A 22767-nucleotide genomic window follows, 5' to 3' on the forward strand; every position below is an offset into this window, starting at 1 on the left:
GAATGAATGTTATTAAATTGAATTGCATTTACAATGGGCCTCTGTCTTCTATTAGACCAGTGATTTCCAAAGTGGGTGCTACCGCCCCCTGGTGGGTGCTGCAGTGATCCAAGGAGGCAGTGATGACCACAGGTGCATTTATCTTTCCTATTAATTGCTATTAAAAGTTTTAAAAATTAATTTCCAGGGAGCTAAGTAATATTTTTTCTGGAAAGGGGGCAGTAGGTCAAAAAAGTTTGGGAACCACTGTATTAGACTATGGATCAGAAAGCTTCGAGATCCCACTCTGGGCTGTTTCAGCGAGCTTCCTCCCCCCAGATCCTCAGAGGCAGATTCAAATCTTCCCTATGTGTAATGGGGGAAGTTTCGAGTAAGCACTGGGTTAAGGTACTTCTTTCCAAGCTCCTCAGGGGAAAGAGGAGGTGTGAGGGCAAGGTGCGTTCAGGTACCTCTGTAGTAAGGACAATCTTAGGCAGCTAAAGGTTTGTATATATTATCAAAATCTTATGGAAAAACAGATAACAGCTATTCTATACAGTAGCCGGTAGATGTGAGGGAAATGCCTCTTGGTGCCCAGTATGACCGTCATTCTGGCTGTGCCCCTTTCTCATTCCTGCCCAGCAGCCAGCCCCTTCCCTTCCCTTCCCTTCCCTTCCATTACACCCCCTTCAGAGTTCATCCATTCCTACCACTTCCTTTCCAAGCAACACAGACACGTTCCAGGAACCTTCTTCCTGGATGCAAGGATTTTGGGGTGACTTTCTCACCTCTCTTTCCAAAAACCCCTAAATTCCTTCCAATTATGTGCAGCCCAAATGGGATTCCTTGTTGCCTTCTATCCACCTGTACCCTTCCATACCAAGCCAGCTTTCTCCTCCTGGCAGTACCCCATGCAGAGACCCACCAACCCAAGAACTATGCCTCCTGGGCTCCTCGGAGAGCCGAATCCCAGCCACAGGAGCAGCAGACGTTGGGAGTAAAGAGAGAAGAGTGTCGTGTGGTCCTTGCTGAGCATTTCTCTAGCCATCAGTCTTCCACAAATAGCTGGGAGCATGGCGCCCAGAAACAGTACCACCTTCTGAGTGGCACACTAGATGGGCTCTTCTAGTCCATAACCCTCTATTCCATGGTAAAGAAATCCTTGGAGCATCTCAAAGACAAGAAAAGAAAGGTAAAGTTAAGGGAGGTGTCTTTCCTTGAATATGGCTTGGACTCCAGGGTCCCTGGCCTCTCTCCTGGGACTCCTTTCACAGAGCAGGTCCCTCCACAGCTGGAAGCCGAGGTTGGGGGAGATGTGCATCATTCTAGGAGGCTTGGGCTGGGCACAGTTATGGGATGGGCAGGCAATGTCCCCAGGCCCCTCCAGTCGGGAGAGCTGGGTGCCTCGTCCTACTGAAGCAGTTTGGGTACTTCCACCTACATGGAGGGAAAAGCAAAAACCCATTATTACTGAAAGACTGGAGCTTCCTAACATCATCTCATGTATCTCCTATCTCCAAGCATCACTGAACAATATGCTACTCTGACTCGTATTCCTAAGGGAAAGGAAACAAAAGAGTCTCCAATGCCCATTTCTACATTTGGCATTCCTTGCTAGCAGAAAAACTTTTTTGTTGTCTAAATTTAACCCTTCATATCCTTCCTGTAGTTCTCCAAAGAAAGAACTCTGAAGGTGAAGTCCAGGAGATTGACTGGGTTAAAATCCTGGCTTTGACATTATTGGTCTTAAGACAAATCACTTTACCTCTGAGCCTCAGTTTCCAGACCTGCAAAATGGGGATGATAGGGGCAGCTGGGTAGCTCAGTGGATTGAGAGTCAGGCCTAGAGACGGGAGGTCTTAGGCTCAAATGTGACCTCAGATACTTTCCAGCTGTGTGACCCTGGGCAAGTCACTTGACCCCCATTGCCTACCCTTACCACTCTCCTGCCTTGGAGCCAATACACAGTATTGACTCCAAGACAGAAGGTAAGAGTTAAAACAAAATGGGGATGATAATACATGCACTACCTGCCTCTTGGGGTGGTGGTGAGGGCCAAATGACCTAATAATGTACATAATAATATGTAAATAATAATGTACATTGTTTTTGTTTTTTAAAACCCGTGTCTTCTATCTTAGAATCAATACTAATTATCAAGTCTAAGGCAGCAGAGCAATAAGAGCTAGGCAGTTGGGGTTAAGTGACTTGCCCAGGGTCACACAGCTAGGAAGTATCTGAGGTCAGATTTGAACCCAGGTCCTTCCAACTCCAGTCCTGGCATTCTATCCACTGAATCACCTAGCTATCCCCACAGGGGTTCTTAATCTGGGATTTGTATCCTTAAAAAAAATTTTTTTTGATAACTGTTACAATATAATTGCCTTCTTTTGTAGTTCTCTGTACTTTCTTTTATGCATTTAAAAATATTATTCTGAGAGGGAGTTCGTAGACTTTCCCAGAGTTCATGAAACAAAAAATGTTAACTCCTGGATTAGGAGGACTATAAGAACATACAATAACTATGATGATGCCTAAGTGTGCAAGGAGAGGCCCAAATACATTTCAAGATGAGATTCTTGAAGGAGCAGGTAATGGAGAAGATGGCATTGGAGCTGGACTTTTTTTTTAATGCAGAGGGTGGCACGATTTCCTCCAAGACAACCAGCTCATTCTCATGATGGTCATCTACAGGACAATATTAATATTTCAATATGTGCTAAAGCAAGGGGAACCTTTTTCTCTTTATGTAAAACATGATCAAGGTCAATACTGTGTCCCAGGGTTACTGGCTGTAGTCACATTTACCTCAGGGTCCTAAAGGATCGTGAGCACATAGGTTAGACTATCACTGCCACCTAAAGGCTGGGCCATGAATATTGACTCCTTCCCTGATGGGACTACCAGGAGGGAACAGTTTCTGCTGCCAGATTGTACAACTTTTTAAGGAGACAGAATAAACAGAGGCAAAGCTGACTCTTGGGAGTCATTGCTTTAAAGTTTTCTCTCTCCTCTCTCTCCCTCCCTCCCTCTCTCTCTCTCTCTCTCTCTCTCTCTCTCTCTCTCTCTTTCTCTCTCTCTCTCTCTCTCTATTTCTCTCTGTCTCTCATCTTTTGAATATGGGTTAAGTGTGGCCTGGCTAAGGCAAGGGAGTGATCTAGATGATCTTGCAAAGACCCTTTTAAGCCCTAGAAATCTGTTCAAGAGGTCCTGATTTGCCCAGAGTCACATGGGTAGTAAGCATCGGTGTCAGGCTTCAAACTTATGTCTTCTGATTTCAAATCATAAGATCTGAAATCTGATTTAGTTCCTTTTCCCCACTGTACCACTGGTTCTGTTCTATGAGAGAGTCGGAGATAGAGTCAGAGACGGAGAGACCTAGCCTCTGTCTCCCAGCCTTTCCCTTTATTGACTTCAAAGTTCTGTTTTACGTTTTGAAGTGGGGTGAATACTTCAGAATCAAGGAAGTGATGTGATTCTTTCTCTGCCTCCCCCAACCCCCCCACCCCCCAGCAAGCCCTGGCCTTGCTACCTATGCTCATCTCTTATCCCCCCCTCCCTGGCTCCCTCTATCCCACCCCCAACCACATGCCTTCTTGAGCTGCTTGAGGTTGCTGGAACGTATGGCAGCTAGCAGTTGGTCCCGGGAGTTCTTCTCCTGTGCTGGGAGGACCTTATCTCCCATCTTCCTTTGGGTGGCTGGAGAAAGGGAATTCCTCAGGTTCTCTGGCAGGAGGGGTGGAGCCAGAGGAGGTGGGGGTGGGGGTGGAGCAGCCGGAGTGCCACCCTTTTGTGGGGAGTTCTTCGGGGAGGGCTTTGGGGATGGCTGTGGTGATGGCTTAGGGGAGCCCTTGGGCAAGGTCCCAATCTTGGGTACTGTCAGCTGGTCCTTCTTCTCCCCCCCTCCACCCTGTGCCAGTTTCTGCTCCTGTAGCCTTTTCTGCCTCTGTTTGTCCATGTTGCGGCTGAGCAGGTTGGTGACAGTCATCCGGGGTCCTGCCAGCTCAAAGTGATAGCCTAGTTTGAGCAGCGTGGTGTTCTCCTTAAGGAGCTTGGCAATCTCCATTTCTGTCTTGCCCCCGCAGATGTGTCTTTGATTATGGAAGCGTAGCTCCGTCAGTGTGTTGTTCTGGAGCAGAGCCCGGAAGATGGCAAGGATGCCCTTGCCAGTGATGTGATTCGAGTCCAAGTTCACACTGGTGATGGTCTTGTTGGCCTTGAGCATGATGGCGATGGCAAAAGCCACGTGGTCATCGGCCCGAGTGTTGGCCAAGGCAAACACTTTGACCACGGTGTTGAATTCCAGTGCTTCGGTGAATTTGACCAAAATCTCATTTGTGATGCAGTCTGAGTTGTTGACGTTTACTTCTGTCATCTCTGGGTCATTGTTCTTCACCTTTTCCAGAGGTTCATCAAAGATGCTGGGAGCTGCTTCTTCTTCCGCCTTGGCTGGAGTCTCTGGGGCCTTGGCGGGGCTACTGGGGATGGGCTTCTCAGACTCTGCTGCCTTAATATCCTTGGCCTTGGTGTCATCCTTGGGCTCCTTTTGGGTGACAGACTCCCCCTTCTTCACTTTGCCCTCTTCTTTCTTGGCCTCCTCTTTGCCATTCCCTGTCTTTGGTTTCTCTTCCTCCTTTTTTTTATCTGCCTCACTTTTATCTCCTCCCTTCTCCTTCTCTTTGTTCAGACTTCTGCTCCTTTCAATCCCTTTCTTCTCGTCCTCCTTCCTGGCTGCCACAGTCTTTTCTTCTTTCCCATCCTTCCCTGTCTCTTTCTTGTCCACAGCGGCTCTGACCCTGCCCTTGTCGATGCCCCTCAAGACTTTGTCATCCTTGAACTTCTCTTTGCTTTTGCCATCTGCTTCATCTTTCTCTTTGTGTCTGTTTATCTTTGGACTCTCCTTCTTCTGTTCTCTTCCCAGCTCTGAGTCCCGTTTGGAACTAAGGCCTTTTTTACTGGCATCCCTACCCCTTTCGTCTCCATTCTTGACATCTGTCTTGGTTTCTACTTGCCTGCTTTCCTAAGGAGAATTCAGGAAAAAAATAAATAAATAAACATGCAGTAATAACTAGATTGAGAGGGTGTTGAGTGGTAGGACATGGAGTGGGAGTCCTAAGCATGACCTTCAAGTCTCTAAATAGTTTTATGTAGTGATTAGCCATTTTTCATTCTTCATTGAGGGTGCTACAGTTTAAACCTCAACAGAAGGGATGGACATAATGAAGAATTTTTTTTTAATCCTTACCTACTGTCTTAGTATCAGTTCTAAGAGAGAAGAGCAGCAAAGACGAGGCAATCAGGGTTAAGTGACTTGCCCAGGGTCACATAGCTAGGAAGCATCTGAGACCACATTTAAACTTCCAACTCCAGACCCAGGCATTCTATCCACTGTGCTTCTTAGCTGTCCCATAAGAAAATTTTTCTTGAGTTAATAATAATAGCTCCCATTCCTATGACAGAGGGAGATCAGCAGCCTGGAAAAGTGGATCTAAAGCCCTGGTCTTAGAGATCAGAAGACCAGGTTCAAGTCCCTCTGGCAGACACACACTGGCTGTTTCACCCTGGGCAAGTCACTTAACCTCTCACTCTGTAGGCAACTCTTTAAAACTGAAAACTGCAGAGACAACAATGGCCTGCATTGATAGAGGGAGTTTCTTCATCTGGCAATCCCTATATTGATGAAATCACAGGTCTAATACCCATCCCTATTCTTATAACATTAAAGTTTGTGTAATTCATTCTGTACAACAACCCACTGAGGTAGATCATAAAAAATAGTATGCTTGTTTTATATAAAAGGAAACTGGCATTCAAAGAATTTAAAAATACATTTTAAAAGTCACCATGCGGTATGTGTTGGAATGGGGATTTGAACTCAGGTCTCCAGACTCAAGATCTAGTGCTTAAAACAACAACAACAACAAACAAACAAACAAACAAACAAACAAACAAACAAACAAACAAACAAAAAACTCCTTTACCTTCTGTCTTAGTGTCAATACTAAGTGTTAGCTCCAAGACAGAAGAGGAGTAAAAGCTGAGCAATGGAGTTTAATATGATTTGCCCAGAGTCACACAGTTAGGAAGTGTCTGAGGTCAGATTTCAATGCAAGACCTCCAGTTTCCAGGTCTGGCTCTCTATCCACTGAGCCATCTAGCTAACCCTATTTAGAGTTCTTGATAGTAAAATGAATAAACAAAGGGGTCTTCTCTCCTACAGAAAATGGCCTTATCTCTCTTGCATAATTCAGAATCAGTCTTGCCTAGGGGGGGACCGAGAAGAAATGGGTGGAAATGGACTCCGGAGGACCTTGTAAGCTCTTGGGTTCTGGGGTTTTGTGAGTCTCATCTTGGTTATTGGAATGACATAAATGTTAAATGAGATGACACCTAAAGAAACAAATACCCATCATTCTAAGGAATTGTGCTCGGCAATACCTGTAGAGTCAGAAGAACCCCAGAATTTTAGAGTTGGAAGGCCCTCAGTGGCCATCTAGTCAAACTCATGCCTGGACAAGAATCATCTCAATGATATACACAGAAAGTAGTTGTCTGTGAAGACCTCCAATCAGGGGCAACCTCGTACCTCCTAAGGCGTTGATGTCAAACTTATGGCATGCATGTCCCATAGCCATTTTCGATGACATGCAGCCACATGTGACCACATACAGAGAAGTCTGGGGCTGCAGGCTGAGGATGAAACATTTGCTGTAATGTAGTGTAGACACTGTGCACTATAGATGACAATTCTACCTATATTAATTTACCTTTTTTGGTTTATTAAATACAGTTATAGATTATAATTATACATTTTGTTATTTAAACTATAAATATCGTGAAATTATGTTTTTTTTTCTCAAAGTGACACACCACGGAGTTATGCTTGTTTTTTTGGTGAATTTTGACACACCAAGCTCAAAAGGTTGCTCATCACTGTCCTAAGGTAACTCATTCTACTTTTGGTTAGCTCTCATTGTTAGGTAGTATTTTCTTGGATCAAGCCTATGTAAGAGATGGGGGTGAGTGGGGGAAGGAAACCGTCCAAGAAGGGTCTAGTCCGTCAAGCGTAACTGGAAGGTCTGAAGCATGGTCTCTGAGGAGTCACAGGGGTTGGCACCAGCCAAAGCAGGTTGTGCATGCTCAAAAGACTGGGTCCCCATTGGCCAGTGCCCTATTATACCTAAAATATTCCTTTTTGCAACTCCCACTGCTTGACCTAGTTTTATCCTCTAGAGCTAAAAAGAGGAAGTCTAACCTCTCTTCCACATGGTAGTTCTTTAAAGACAGCTATCATACCCCTCGCTAAGTCTCCTCTTCTATGGGCTAAAAATCTCCAGGACCTTCAACCAATCCTCCTAAGAAATGAACTGGGGGCCTTGAGTATGGACTGGCGACCATGGTTGGAAAAAGCAGTGAAGACGAGTTTGGTCTTGGGCCAAAGTCCTGAATAGCCCCAGCTATTGACCCAAGGGGACCTCATGGTCCTTTCTCACTCTACAAGGGAGTGAAAGTGGTACCATTGGCATTGGTTTTCTATTCCCACAAAAAGCAGAGAAGGTCTTGCTTCCAGACCTGTAAACTCTGTAGAGATTACATTCTGGGCAGACTTTCCTAACTGAATGACAGATACTACAATGTCTGAGATTCTAGGGTGGAACCTAACCTCAGGAGCAAGGGTGAGGCCAAGGAGCACATGATCTGGATTCGTGGGGATGGACATGCCTATTGGCTTCTTGCTGAGGAACAGATGCGCCATTTTGCTAAAATAATACAGCAATTCCTGACTGGTCTTTGTAGTCCCCATGACTGGGCCTAGTGTCAAAGAGGATTGGTCACTAAGCATCTAAGGGAATGGATTCTTACAGAGAAGACTCTCTTCTTAGGAGGCTGTGAGAGCTGTGGAAAGGCTCTGCTCATCTCTCTCTTTTAAGCCATTCATCTTCCTGACTTCAAATATGGCCTCAGATACTTACTAGCTATGTGACCCTGGGCAAGTCACTCAACCCTGTTTACCTCAGTTTCCTCATCTGTAAAATGAACTGGAAAAGGAAATAGCCAACCACTCCAGTATCTTTGTCAAAAAAAACAAAACAAAAACAAAACAAAAAACCCCAAATGCAGTCATAGAGATTGGAACGTGACTGAAAAACAAGCAAACAGCAACAAAAATGACCTGAGAAGATCTAGTCAAGATTCCTTCCTGCTCATCCGGCCGCAAGGCCCTCCACAGAGGGAACAGGGGGTTGGGCTGGTTCTATGGAAACACTTTGTACCTGCACCACAAACAGATGCCATCAGGGACCTGGCCTGGGTTTATTTAGCAAAGAAAGTTCTTGGCTCCCTGGTCTGAATCACAGTGGGCAGTCAAAGGGCACGGAGTTTGGTGAGGCATGGCCTTGGAATGCCCCTCACTCCTCCCTCCGCTTTAGGCAAGTGAGCCTCAAGTCACACAGCAGGATCTACTTTGGGGGAGGGTCCTGGGAGCCAAGGGCTCTGCAGAGGCTTGTCCCCATGGAGTCTCCCATTCTTTGTCACCTTCTGACACTCTGAATGGACCATGGTTACTCCTGGGGGGGATACATCGGCTCATTTCCAAGAGCAACTAAGTGTAGCTGAGACTGTGTAAGACATCTGGGAAAGATAAGTTCAGGGGAGAGGATCTTTGAATTCATATATTATTAATAACGTATTTCTACAAACTTTGATCTTTTTTTTTTAAACCCTTACCTTCTGTCTTAGAATTCCAAGATAGGAGAACAGTAAGGGCTAGCCCTGTGTTGGCAAACCTATGGCATGGGTGCCAGAAGGGGCTGCTCTCCTTCCCCTCTTCATGCTCCTGAGGACATTTCTCACATCACCCTCCCCTCTGTCCAGCAGCCCAATGGGAGCGTTTCATCCCTCCTCTGTCTGGGGTAAGGCTATGGCATGAGGTGCAGGCTGGGCACTCGGTCTCTAAAAGGTTCACCATCACTGTCATAGGGCCCGGACCCAAAGATCCTCAGGTGGGAAGAGGGTAGGGAGGTGGCTATGTGACGTTCATGAACCATATTTATGGGGAAATCATCCTAGTTTAGATACTGCTCATGACTTGGCCCCGGCCACAGAGCCAAAGGCACCACAAAAATGAGATCTGGACAGTTAACCCCAGTGCCTTGCTGGGTACTATTGAGCAATCTAATGAATGGTAGAATTTAAGAGCTGGAAGAGACTTCGGCAGTCATCTAGATCATTTGATTGATATTATGATATTATGAAGGAATCCCTCTTCCTAATAACTGAGAAGCAGCCTCAGCATCAGAAGACCTGATCAAGTTCTGACTGGCACGTACTGCTTGTGTAATCCTAGGCAAAATACTTACTTTCTCAGTGCCCTGTGTAGCTCCAATAATAACAGTCAATATTTATATAGTGCTTTAAAGTTTCCAGTACACTCTACATACGTTATCTCATTTGATCCTCACAACATCCCTGCGTGGTAGGGGCTTTTTTTTTTTCAGCCCTTACCTTCTGTCTTAGAATCAATACTGTGTATTGGTTCCAAGGCAGAAGAGTGGTAAGGATTAGGCAATGAGGGCTAAGTGATTTGCCCAGGAAGTGTCTGAGGGCAGATTTGAACCCAGGATTTCCCATCTCTAGACCTGGCTCTCAATCCACTGAGTAAAGGTTGAGTGATTTGCCCAGGGTCACACAGCTAGTAAGTGTCTGAGGCAGGATTTGAACTCGGTCTTCATCACACTTGATCCATTGCTCTATTCACTATACCATCCAGCTACTATAACTCAAAGAAGGTGCCAGTCTGTATTGGTAAAGAGAATTTCCTCACCGGTGTGTTGCCCGTCTCAATGAAATCATACATCCAGGCACTGATTCTTTTTAAAGGTCTAGCACGCCTGCACTGTAACAGACACATGGAAGGGCCCACATGGCGAGGGCCCTCCAAGTGGGCTCTGACTAGCTGTATGACCCTGGGCAAGTCACTTCACTCTGTTTGCCTCAGTTTCTCATCTGTAAAATTAGCTGGAGAAGGAAATGGAAAACCACTTGAGTATCTTTGCCAAGAAAACCCCAAATGGAGTCAAGGAGAGTCATACATGACTGAAAAATAACTGCACAAAAGGTTTACAAAGTATTTCACCTGCATTATCTACTGGTGGATTCTCTGAACTTTCAGAGCAAAGGTACCTGTCCAGGATGCCCGTTCCAAGAATACTGACTACTCATGAGGCTATCCAGCTGTGACCTGGCATTAGGAGTAGTCTAGGAGAGAGAACCATAGGTGGCCTTGACCCTCTGTCTCCTCATCTTTCCCTTGGACCCTTCTTTCTCCCTCGACCATCCATACGCACACAAAAAAAACCCTGACTCTTGGGGCAGCAGGATTAGCTCTTCTTGGCAGTTTCCCTGTCCTGCCTGTCCTATCACCATAGTCTTCTTCCATGCCAACTCCTTCACAGCCAAGCCAAAGTTGGTCTCTAAGCATTAGGCTTCCATTTTGGTCTCCTTCCTTCCTTTTCCTCCCCATCCCCCAAACCAGAACTTCTCCCCCTACGCTGTTTAGCTGTCTCTTCCCTCCTACAGGACCTTCCTCCAAGAACCCCCATACTTTTACCATGACTTGACTCATAGAATCAAGAGTTCAAAGGACTTTGGAGGTGATCAAAGAATAAATCCTCTTCCCTCCTCATCAGCCCGATCCCTCCTGGAGCCATTAACCTTCACCTGGTACCTCCGGTCCCCCTTTGTTATCTCTGGACCCTCAGATGATGCCAAGGGTTCCTTAGAGCCCACTTGGAGGGCCCTCGCCATGTGGGCCCTTCCATGTGTCTGTTACAGTGCAGGCGTGCTAGACCTTTAAAAAGAATCTAATGAAAAACAGGTTGGTGGTAGGGAGGGCTGGGAAAGGGGGAAGGTGGCCAATTAATCTGCCATTTCCTCCAAATAGTTCGGAATGAGCCGGGTTGGGGCCTGTTGCAGCTCGCAGCTCTCAGAATCTCTCAGACATTTCCTTAAAAGGAAAAGGAGACCAAATCCCTCCCTGGCCTGGGATCTCGGCGTTCAGAGTTACTGAGCTCTTTTGGGCACAAACCAGAGCTGTCTCCCGTATGCCTCTCGACAAAGGAACACTGAGCCCTCTGTTTGACCCCCTTATTCTGAGATGGGTGGCCGAATACTCCCCAGAGGCCTCTAGAGGCTCATTTATCTGATCTCCAGGCCAGGCTCCATTCAGCCTCATCTCTTGGAGTTAGAGGGATTCAGGTTAGACATAAAGCAGGGTGGGAAGCCCAGAAAGGTGTGATGCAGAGCCGCAGCATCTCTCTCCTTGGGGACATCTCTAGGAAGAGGAGCATGATGTTCACAGACCTCATTTATGGGGAAATCCATCCTAGTCTAGATACTGGTCACAATTTGGCCCCAGCCACAGAGCCAAAGCCCCTACAAAAGACGAGATTCCTATGATTACCCCCACTCCAGGGCCCTGCTGGGTACTATGGACTGAGAAGTCCTGCTTGGAGTCAGATGGCTAGAAAAGATGGCCTCCAAAGTGCTCTGGGGACCCCATGAGAATATTGTAAGGGCTGAAAAACAACGGGTGGGGTGAGGGATGGCACCCCTCGCTGATCACAGTGCCCAGAAAATTGCAGGCTCTTACTACATTTCTGTTGAAGGGTATTGCCGTGATCCTAGGTGGCACAATGGAGAGACCACCTGGGTCTGGAGTCTAGAAGACCTAAGTTTGAATCCAGCCTCAGATACTTCTTAGTTTTGTACCTTAGGTGAGACACTTCACTTCTCTTTGCCTCAGTTTCTTCAACTGTAAAATGGGAGTGATAAATAGTAGCATCTGCCTTCCAGATTTCTTGTGAGGATCCAATGAGATATTTGTAAAGTTTGTAACACAGTGCCTGGCATGTTCTAAGTGCTATAGAAATGTTATTATTATTCTGTTGTTAGCTCCCAGACTTGTTGTGAGGATCAAACAAAATATTTATGAAAGCACTTAGCTGGTACATAGTAAGTTCTACCATTGTTATTCTATGAACTGAGCTGAATTAAGTTGAATTTCCCCCATAGTTCCTCCCACTGGCTCTCTTAGTCACATAAAGAAACTGATGGGTGTCTGTCCCCTGGCTTTATTTTTATCTGTTTAGATAACTTCCTTCTACGGAGCAAGAGGGACACAGCACAATGTCTCTTCCCTCTTATTCTTTTCTTTTCTTTCTTTTCTTTTTTTATTTTTTAAACCCTTACCTTCTGTCTTAGAATCAGTACTGAGTATTGGTTCTAAGAAGAAAAGAATGTTGAGGGCTAAGCAATGGGGGTCAAGTGACTTGCCCACAGTCACACAGCTAGGAAGTGGCAGAGGCCAGAGTTGAACCTAGAACCTCCTGTCTCTGGGCCTGGTTCTCAATCCACCGAGCTACCCAGCTGCCCCCTCTTCCCTCTTTTTATGAGTCTTTATACGACCTTCTCTGGGAAATACTCCCTGATTACCCAGGAGGAAGAGGGGAAATATCACCATCATCAGATGCCTGGTACTGTGCAAAGCCCTTTTTAGTCATGCCTGACTCTTCATGATCCCATTTGGGTTTTCTTGGCAAAGAGACTGGAGTGGTTTGCCATTTTCTTCTCCAGCTCATTTTACAGATGAAGAAACTGAGGCCAAAAGGGTTAACTGACTTGCCAGATTTGAATACATGAAGATGAGTCTTCCTGACTCCAGGCTCTGCACCTTATCCACTACTCTACCCAGCTATCGCATCATCATCATCATATCTGAATCCTTATTCTTAACAAGGGAGAGAAGAAAATCTGCGCTGTTTTTATGAATCTTTTTGGCGCTCCATAGTGATATGTTCCTCTTTATAAATGCCAATCACTCCCTCAAACAGAATGGCATGCAGAAAAGAAAGCTGGAGAAGACCTAGGCTCGGGTCTCCGCTTAGGACCATAGACGAGCTTCTTCACCTTTCTAGGTCTCAGTTTTCTGATCTGTAAAATGAGGCAGTTGGACTAGAAGATCTATAAGGTCACTTCTTACTAGAATTTGGCTCTCTCCTTCACTTTCCTTTGCAAAGACCCAGTTAACTGAAGGGGAGGCTATGCCTATCGTAGCATAAACCAGGCTCAGTGTGACTTGGGCACCAGAGTACGGGGCAGGATCTCGACAAAGAAAGGCGAGAGGCAGCCGACAGGTTAGATGTTACACAGAGTTAGAAAGCATGTGGGTGGCCAAAGGCAGGATCCCTTTTTCTTCTGTAGAGTTTTCAGAATCAGTGAGGATTCCTCTCCATGCCACATCGGCTTGGGATGTGGTAGTGCCTGCAGGGGAATGGATGGAGACAATCCCCACCACCATTGCCAAGATCCAGACCAGGGAAATTCCCCTTTCCTCCCCGCAAACCAGAATGGATCCGCTGTCAAGCGAATATAGTCAATAATTAAAGCTACATGGGCTGGGTACCAGAGCAAGACCAACACTCAGCATGGAACTGGACCGTGATCTTTGGTGTTGCCAGTCCTGCAGTTTCATTGCCAGCCTCCCTAATCCATTGTCTGGAGGGGACAAAGGTATCCCCTGAATGATCTTGGGGCTCAGAGCAGTGACTTCTGTCTGGCTGAGATTCTCTGCCTAGGCATCAGTGCCTTCTTCGGTCTGGGGGCTCTAAGCTTCCTTCCCTCAGGGGAAAGGGGGGTGCTGGGTGCCAAGGACTGAGAGTTCCTTAAAAGACCTTGTTCTAACTGGTGCCCAGGCTCCTGTTGCTCCTTGATCAGGATGCTTATTCACAAGGAAAGCACCCCTGGAATGTGTGGTATCTTCTTCCTAAGTCCTCCCTGTCCTGCCCCGCAACAACCACAAACACACACACGCACACCACCCTGAACTACCTTGTCTCCTGGAAATGATATCCAGATAGCCCCTCTCTGGTCCCTACAGGGACATCCCTATCCCAGCTGTAAGAAGCCTTTGCCTCTCCTTTCTCAGCTCAGCCTGTCCTTCGGGTCTCTGCCCCCCACCCAGCCACCTGGTGGCCCCTTGGCATTAGGTGCTGCAGCTGTTCCAGAGTGAGCTGTCTTAGGACAGTCTGGGAGCTGACCTGGTGTTAGAGTCCCCTGCCAAGGACCATCTCAAGGGAGCAGCTCCATTTCAGAGTTGATGTGAAGGGCAAAGAAAGCTGACAACACGCACCCAGTAGGTCTGAGGGCCCAGCAAAGGCCAGTTTTGAGACTTTGAGGGCCAAGGGAAGACTATGAGTGGGCAAGTTCATGGGATCTCAGGATAAGAGATTAAGAACTGAAGGGAAGGTAGAGCTAATTCAGTCCTCTCATTTTGCACCTGAGGAAACCAAGCCTCAAGGGCTCAGTCTATTTTTCTGTCTCCAACTCAGAGTATTTTGGTTTTTTGGTTGTTGTTGTTGTTTTTTTTTTTTAAACCTTTACCTTCCATCTTAGAATCTGTACTGTGTATTGCTTCCAAGGCAGAAGAGCGATAAGGACTAGGCAATGGGGGTTAAGTGACTTGTCCAGGGTCACACAACTAAGAAGTGTCTGTGGTCAGATTTGAACCCAGGGTCTCTCCTCTATAGATCTGACTATCTGCTGAGCCACCTAACTGTCCCCCACCACCTCGAGTATTTCTTTCACCAAGGATTTTCCATAGTGTCCTTTGGAGACCTTCTTCTGGAAGGGAGATTCTCCACCCGGCACTGGTGGGGGGTGGCAAGGGAATGAATGGAATAGGATCCACAGGGTCTTTGATTCCCTGAGGATGGATAACAGTTCATTACCTCCCATAGTAGTGTGTGCGGCCAGGGAATCGGGGAACTCCAGAATGACAGAACTGATGGTTTCATTGGAAAAGGTCAGCCTCCCCACCCCCAACCATTCCTCAGGCACCAGGAAATGGCCAGTATCCTCTGGAAGGGTTTTAGTCCAGCCAACTCATTTCTTATTTTTCATTTTCTTCCCTTCTCCTTCTTAAGGAGCATCATCAGTGGTTTGGAATTTTTCCCTTGTTTTGTTTTCCCCCCTGGAAGTTCCTCCCTCCAAACAAGATGGCCCCTGATTCAGCACAAACAAATGAGCTCATCTCTCCACCCCACTCACAATAGTGAGGTTCCTTTCCCCCTGTGAGAAGTCTCTTGTGATCATAAAAACTTAAATATTGACTCAAACTTTCCCTTCACCCATTATATTTAAAGGTGCTTGTTTCCTTTGGGGATTCACTGTGGGACATGAAGGGCTGAATTCTTATCAATTTCAAGATAAGGGTGTTAATTCTTTTTTTTTTTCTTTAATCCTTACTTTCCATCTTAGAATCAATACTAAGTATTGGTTCCAGGGCAGAAGAGTGGTAAGGGTTAGGCGTCTGGGTTTAAGTGACTTGCCCAGGATCACACTGCTAGAAAACGGCTGAGGCTCAATTTGAACCTAGCATGTCTCTATACCTGGCTCTCTATCCACTGAGTCACCTAGCTGCCCTGAGGATGTTAATTCTTAAAGATTTCTAGTTAAGAATATGACCTAGCCTCCCCCTGGAAGCCATCCACCAGAGCCTACCCAGTGCAAACACGTTGCCATCTGCCCTGCTACTGCTCCTCTCTCCCCAGCAGAACTCACAATCCGATGGACCTGACATCTAGAGGTCAGCCCTACCTCCCAGGGGACTTCATCTGCTCATCTGAACTGACCTGATTGTGGCTGAGGGGGAAGCTCAAACTCATCTCAATTCACTCTGGCTAGTCAGCCCTAGAGCAGGTGACACTTCCCATCTACCAGGATGCCAGGACCTGCCCTGCATGAGCATCTTGTGATATGTGACCCATGAGCATCTTGTGACCCTCTCCCATACCTATTTTGCCCTGGGGACAATAAAGCAATATATCATTGCTACTAGGCAACCTACTGCCCTGTGGCTCCATTCACAACCCTGGTGATTGTCTGGAGTTTAGACCAAAACTCCCTTCCATGGCTACCACTACCCTCTTGTGTGTGCATTCCCTTATTAGAGTGTGAGCTTCCTATGGCAAAGGACTGTTATTTTTTCTTTCTCTAAACCCTTATCTTCTGTCTGTGTCGGTTCTGATACAGAAGAGTGCCAAGAGCTAGGCAGTCTGGGTTAAGTGACTTGCCCAGGGCCACACAGCTAAGAAGTGTCTGAGGCTAGATTTTAACCCATGTCTTCCTGACTCCAGATCTAGACTTCTATCCACTGTACCACCAAGGTATGTACTTGGAGAGTCAGAATGACCATGATTTAGAGCTAAATGGGACTTTATATACCTCAATCCAAGATCTTTACTTTAGAGAGGAGGAAACTGGGGCCCAGAGATGTTAAATGACTTACCCAAGAAAACTCAGCTACTAAGTGACTGTGGCAGAATTTGGACTTAGTTCTCTTTGACTCCTGGGAGCATAAGTGGCACAGCAGATACTGTGTAAACAGAATAAATCTCATCCCTCTTCTCTCTAAGAATCTTCAAATACTTTTGATTGTTACTCCTAAGTCTTCTCTTCTCTGGGCTAAGTATCATCTGTTCCTTCAGGAAATCACTATAGGGCAAGTCTCTTCAGTACCATGATTCCCCTCCTCTGGCTTTTCTCCAACTTGTCAACATCCTCCCTAAAATATGGTGCCCAATAAGTCAACATGATTCTCTGGATATGACTGGAGCAATGGCGCTATCACCTCCCTACTTCTTGGCAATGTCCTTCTTTAAATGTATCCTAAAATCACATTAGCCTTTTAGACTACCACACCGTACTGTTGCATTATATCGAGGGGGCAGCCAGGTGGCTCAGTAGATAGAGCACCAGGCCTGGAGTTGAACAGGTGAGGATTGGGGAAGGGGTAGGGGACCATGGTTCAAATCTAGCCTCAACAACTTCCTAGCTCTATGACCCTGAGCAAGTCACTTACTCCCATTTGCCTAGCCACTTTCCTTCTGTCTTCCAGTGGTTGTTACTAAGACAGAAAGTAAGGATTATTTTTTTTTAAATTTTAAACCCTTAACTTCTGTGTGTTGACTTATAGGTGGAAGATTGGTAAGGGTAGGCAATGGGGGTCAAGTGACTTGCCCAGGGTCACACAGCTGGGAAGTGGCTGAGGCCGGATTTGAACCTAGGACCTCCCGTCTCTAGGTCTGACTCTCAATCCACTGAGCTACCCAGCTGCCCCAGGATTATTTTTTAAAATTATTATACTGAGGTTCTGTGCACTAAGCCTCCTGGACCTTTCTTGAATGAACAATTATCTAGCCTTTTCCAGCTTGTCCTTATAATACTGATTTTCTGAACCCAATGTAAGACTTTACATTAATATTTATTATATATCTCCTAAAACCTGAGACCTTTCATGAATGAGCTATAGCTTAACCAGACATAGTGCATTGGCACCAGGAAGGTGCCCCTGCCCACATGACCAAGAGGCTTTGAGAAGCCCCTCAGGCTGCCATTTTGCACCTAAGAAGCAGATTTTTTTCTGACCCAAGTACAATTATTTAAACTTCATCTTATTCACTTTGGCCCAATATCAAGATCTTTTGAATTCTGCCTCTTTCATCCCATGTATTTGTTATCCTTCCTAATTTCACATCAATGAGTGTGCCATCTGTCCCTTTATCCAAATCAGTGACAAAAATATTGAATCACAGATGGTTGAGGTCCTTCCCTAAACAGTTGCTTCCAAGATGATGACACTAAACCATTAAAGACTACTATGGGCCCAACTGTTCACACCAATATGGAATCTACTTAAAAATATTATTTGAGGCAGCTGGGTGACTAAGTGGATTGAGAACCAGGCCTAGAGATGGGAGGTCTTTGGTTCAAAACTGGCCTCAGACACTTCCTAGCTGTGTGACCCTGGGCAAGTCACTTAACCCCAATCGCCTCGCCCTTACATCTCTCCTGCCTTGGAACCAATACTTATTATCAATTCTAAAACAGAAGGTAAGGGTTTAGGAGGGAAAAAAAGAGTTCTATTGATTAAACCACCTCACTTCACCACAAGAATATCATAAAAGACTGTCAAATGCTTTGTTAAAATATATCATCCGCATTCCCCTGATCTATCAATTAAGTAGCCCCATCAATAGAGAGGAAAAAAGTTGCCAGTGAAAGCATGCAAGTGCTTTGCAGTTTTTCCAGATGCTCATTAATCATCTCATTAATACACTCTATAATTCTAGCGAAGATTGGAGTCCATTTCATTGACCATGGTTTTGAGGCTCCATTCTCTTTCCTTTCTTCAAAACTTGGATAGCATTTGCTGCCTCTACTCTTATTCTCCATGATCTCTCAGCACTGATGCCATGTGATAGATAATCTGTCCACCAGGTGGTGATACACTCAATCCACCAGCCTGAGGGGCTTCTCAATGCCTCTTGGTCGTGTGGGCAGGGGCACCTTCCTGGTGCCAATGTGCTAGCTACATCCTCCCATCTACTCACCCACCTCCCTCCCAGCTATCTTGGCAGGGGCTCAATCCCATCTGCCAGCTCCTTCAGTAGCCCAGTTCATCAGGGCCTGGTGACAGGGCATCTTGGTGCCCTCTTCTCTCCTCACTTATTTTGGTCATCGACTCCCCAATAGCTTTTGCTCTTCTGTCCCCAGCTCAAAGGTCATTCTCCTGGCATGGAGAGAAAACAGAAGAAAATAGTTTATGGAGCCCAAAGTGAAAAGGCTCTTAGAGGCTAATTCAGCCTCCTCATTTTATAGATAAAGAAACTGAGACCCAGGGAGGGTAGTTGACTAGACCAAGGTCACCTAGGGAGTAAGCATAAAAGGGAGGACTTAAACCCATGCCCTTTGACTCCATTCTTTTTCCATTGTACTGTGCTGCTATTAGCAGCGAGGTGGTACTATGAAGAGAGCACTTGGAGTTAGTAATACATAAACTCAGATCCTACTCTTGTCACTCAACAACTCCAGCCTCAGTTTCCTCATTTGTAAAATGGGGATGGGGTATAATAATAGCATCTTATTACAGGGTTGTTTGTAAAGCACTTCATGAACCTTGAAATGCTATAGAAATGCTAGTCATGGGGGCAATTGGGTAGCTCAGTGGATTGAGAGTCAGGCCTAGAGATGGGAGGTTCTGAGTTCAAATCTGGCCTCAGATACTTCCCAGCTGTGTGACCCTGGACAAGTCACTTGACCCCCATTGCCTACCCTTACCACTCTTCTGCCTTGGAGCCAATACACAGTATTGACTCCAAGATGGAAGGTAAGAGTTAAAAAAAAAAAAACAAATGCTAGTCATTATTATTATTTTGCTTTCTCTACTAGCCTACTCAGGGGGCAGCTGGGTAGCTCAGTGGAGTGAGAGTCAGACCTAGAGACAGGAGGTCCTGGGTTCAAACCCGGCCTCACCACTTCCCAGCTGTGTGACCCTGGGCAAGTCACTTGACCCCCATTGCCCACCCTTACCAATCTTCCACCTATGAGACAATATACCGAAGTACAAGGGTTTTTAAAAAAAAATGATATTATAATAGCCTACTCAGTCATTGGTCATCATCATCCCATCTACTCTGAGCAACAACCTGTCAATCCCTTCTTTCTTTTTTTTTTTTTAACCCTTCCTTTCCCTCTTAGCCTCAATACTAAGCTTAGGTTCCAAGGCAGAAGAGAAGCAAGGGCTGGGCAACGGAGATTAAATGACTTGCCCAAGGTCTGAGGCCAGATCTGAACCCAGGACCTCCCATCTCTAGGCCTGGTTCTCCCTTCACTGAGCCACCCAGCTGCCCTTGGTCCCTTCTTTAATCTTTTTCTTTTTCAGATATATCACTGCAGATAATTCCATAATGAACTTCATACTTAATAGAAGCTGGGAGGGGCCAGAAGTCTCCCAAAATTCCTGACTAGAAAAAGAGATTGTGATCAGGGAGTACTGTGATCAAGACCAATCAGTGGAGATTGGAAGCAGTTAAAGTAGGACTGTGAATAAAGTGCTAGACTTGGAATCAGGAAGACCTGAATTCAAATTCTGTCTCAGCCATTTCATAGCTATATAACTCTGTGTGTAATTCATCTTAGGGTTAGTTTCTCTTAGCCACAATTTCCTCATCTGTTAAATGGGAATAATAATAACACCTACTTCCCTAGGTTGGTGTGAGGATCTTACAGACCTTAAAACTACTTATTATTGGAACAGGATGGATCCCAATGATAGGGCAGCGCAGGCCCAGAGAAATTTGGGACCACCAAGTGCATGGTGATAAGACTGTCGTACCCTTCTATGTTTTCTGTTTCTACATGCTCACAATAAGAAATCTCAGCATGGGGTCCCAGATTTGCAATACCCTCCCCACCCCGATCATTCCCATAATCCACAGTGGGCCAAGTGCTTCAGAAATGTCCTACAGGAAGAAAACCTGGACAGTTAAGCAGGACTTTTGGGTGGAGGCTTCCTATCTAAGGAGTTATTTTATTTTGCTTGTATTTTTGTTCTAAATAATAAACAATGTTACCACTGTGAAGTGAGTGCCATTATCTTCTGAGTCTGTGGGAATCATCGATGGAGTAGAAGTCCAGATTTGGGGTGAAGATAGGAGCACCTCTAGTTAATTAATTTTCTAGTAACTGAGAACCATCTCTTGGTCTAGATTAAGAATCTAGTGGGCACAAGTTTCTGTTTTGCCAGGCAGTGTGTCAACCTACCCGACAGAAAATTCACACCCTTGAGAATCTCTCAAAAACATATAGGAGAGTCTTCCCTTGGCCCCTTGTCTTCTGCAGGCTTATGGAAGGCAACGTATAAACCTGGGGAAGGAGGGGGGTGCCCAGTGCTTGGTCTACTTCAGTGCCCCATCAGATACCCGTCAAGTACACTCTCAGACTACCACAGCGTCACAATCACTTAGAAATTATTGTTATTCTTGTTGTTTCTTCTTGCTTTCATCCACAACCTCAATTCACTGTAAGCTTTAGGATGCCTGACGCTCTTCTTACAAGATGATGCTTTGGAATGGAATGGCACTCCATCACTTGGCCATGTTTCTAAGCCAGTCCTTGAATTCCCTGTGTTCACCCACATTGATTGCTTTAGACTGGTGATGGGCAAACTATGGCCCACGGGCCAGATGCGGCCCCCTGAAATGTTCTATCCAGCCTGGGGACATTATTCCTAATCCGAGGAATACAATGAGTAGGATACAATACAATGAAACTTCGAAAGAGTTGCCTTAGACACAGACTGACAGATGAGCATTTCCTTTCCTTTGGCCCCCTCTTTAAAAAGTTTGCCCATCACTGCTTTAGACAAATCTGTTTTTCTTTCTCATTAGCCTCATTATGCTTTGTATCTTCAAAATTTCATAAAGAGGGGACAGCTGGGTAGCTCAGTGGATTGAGAGCCAGGCCTAAACACAGGAGGTCCTGGGTTCAAATCTGACCTCTGACCCTTCCTAGCTGGATGACCCTGGGCAAGTCACTTAGCCCCCATTGCCTAGCCCTTAGTGCTCTTCTGTCTTGGAATCAATATAAAGTATTGATTCTAAAGTGGAAGGTAAAAGTTCTAAAAAAAATTCATAAAGAACCTCCTATCCCTTCTGGACTGTCTTTCCTCGTACAACTCTAGGTCATTAGAGTCTATCTAGATTTTCTATGAACCTTGAGAAACCTGCTCTCCCAGAGTTAGGGTGCACAACAGTCCATGCCCGACTATTCTTTCATCTATTACAAATTACAAAATGGAACGGTCACACACTCCAAGTATCCTATTATTTCTACCTTCAGCAAATTAATTCCTCCATGTTAATGAAAATCATATTCCCTCCCATCTTAGCTTAGGCAATAGCTAGTCATACTTTCCCGTGATTCCTTCATAGAAAATCTATCCAACTTTCTGGAGGCTTCCTCCATATCTTCTAACATTCCATAAATATTGGTGCAGTACTTGAACTATTTCTTCTACCTTATTATTGCAACATATCTGGTCTAGTTCCTTTTTTTTTTTCTAGGACCTTCTGTCTTAGAATTGAAACTAATTATTGGTCCCAAGGCAGAAGAGCAGTAAAGGCTAGGCAATTGTGGTTAAGTTTACTACATTTATTTTTTTTATCATATATTTCCTGGGTTATATCTTATATTGCATTTCTTATGTTCAAGTCAGTAACTTGGGTGCAGTGTTGACTAAAGCATCATATGGATGATTCTAGAACTATGCACCCCTCTTTTTTTTCTTAAACTCTTATTTTCTGTCTTTGAATCAATACTGTGTATTGGTTCTCAGGCAGAAGAGCAGTAAGGTCTAGGCAATGGGGGTTAAGTGACTTGCCCAGGGTCACACAGCTAGGGAGTGTCTGAGGTCAGATTTGAACTCAGATCCTCCCATCTCTAAGTCTGGCTCTCTACCTAGTGAGCCATCCAGCTCCTCCTTCCCAAAACCTTTTTGAAGAATGTGAAGGACTTTTGAAGGGTCAAGGGATATGAATACTAAAGAGAAAGAAACATTTAAGAGTTTCAATGGGAGTCATGGAGGTCATAGAGTATAGGATTGAAGTCAGATGACCAGAGTCTGAATCTGAGGTCAGATATTTAAATAGGAGTTTGCCTATGGACAAATCGCTGAATCTTTCAGAGCTCCAGATTTCTCATGACTATATTAGAGTTAGCAATACTTGCCATTGTCTACACTTAGATTTGAATCTCGTCTCTGCTATTAATTAGCCATATGATCTTGGATGTGTTCCATTTATACAGTATAAAGGAAGGAAGGAAGGAAGGAAGGAAGGAAGGAAGGAAGGAAGGAAGGAAGGAAGGAAGGAAGGAAGGAAGGAAGGAAGG

At 45.4% G+C, this 22767-nt stretch overlaps 1 protein-coding gene across 1 annotated transcript in view; it reads right to left on the reverse strand.

Annotated features, from left to right (window-relative positions):
• Positions 1–471: 471 nt before the first annotated feature.
• Positions 472–22767, reverse strand: part of LMOD1 (leiomodin 1) — a 74224-nt gene continuing 51928 nt past the window's right edge. Inside the window, exons 2-3 of the mRNA XM_044676715.1 lie at positions 3572–4999; positions 472–1416 (exon numbers count right to left, since the gene is read on the reverse strand). Coding sequence (XP_044532650.1) covers positions 1390–1416; positions 3572–4999 — 1455 coding nt within the window. The 3' untranslated portion in view covers positions 472–1389. The remainder of the gene's footprint in view (positions 1417–3571; positions 5000–22767) is intronic.

The sequence above is a fragment of the Gracilinanus agilis genome, chromosome 4 (genome assembly GCF_016433145.1).
Source record: "Gracilinanus agilis isolate LMUSP501 chromosome 4, AgileGrace, whole genome shotgun sequence".
In the NCBI taxonomy this organism is placed as follows: domain Eukaryota; kingdom Metazoa; phylum Chordata; class Mammalia; order Didelphimorphia; family Didelphidae; genus Gracilinanus; species Gracilinanus agilis.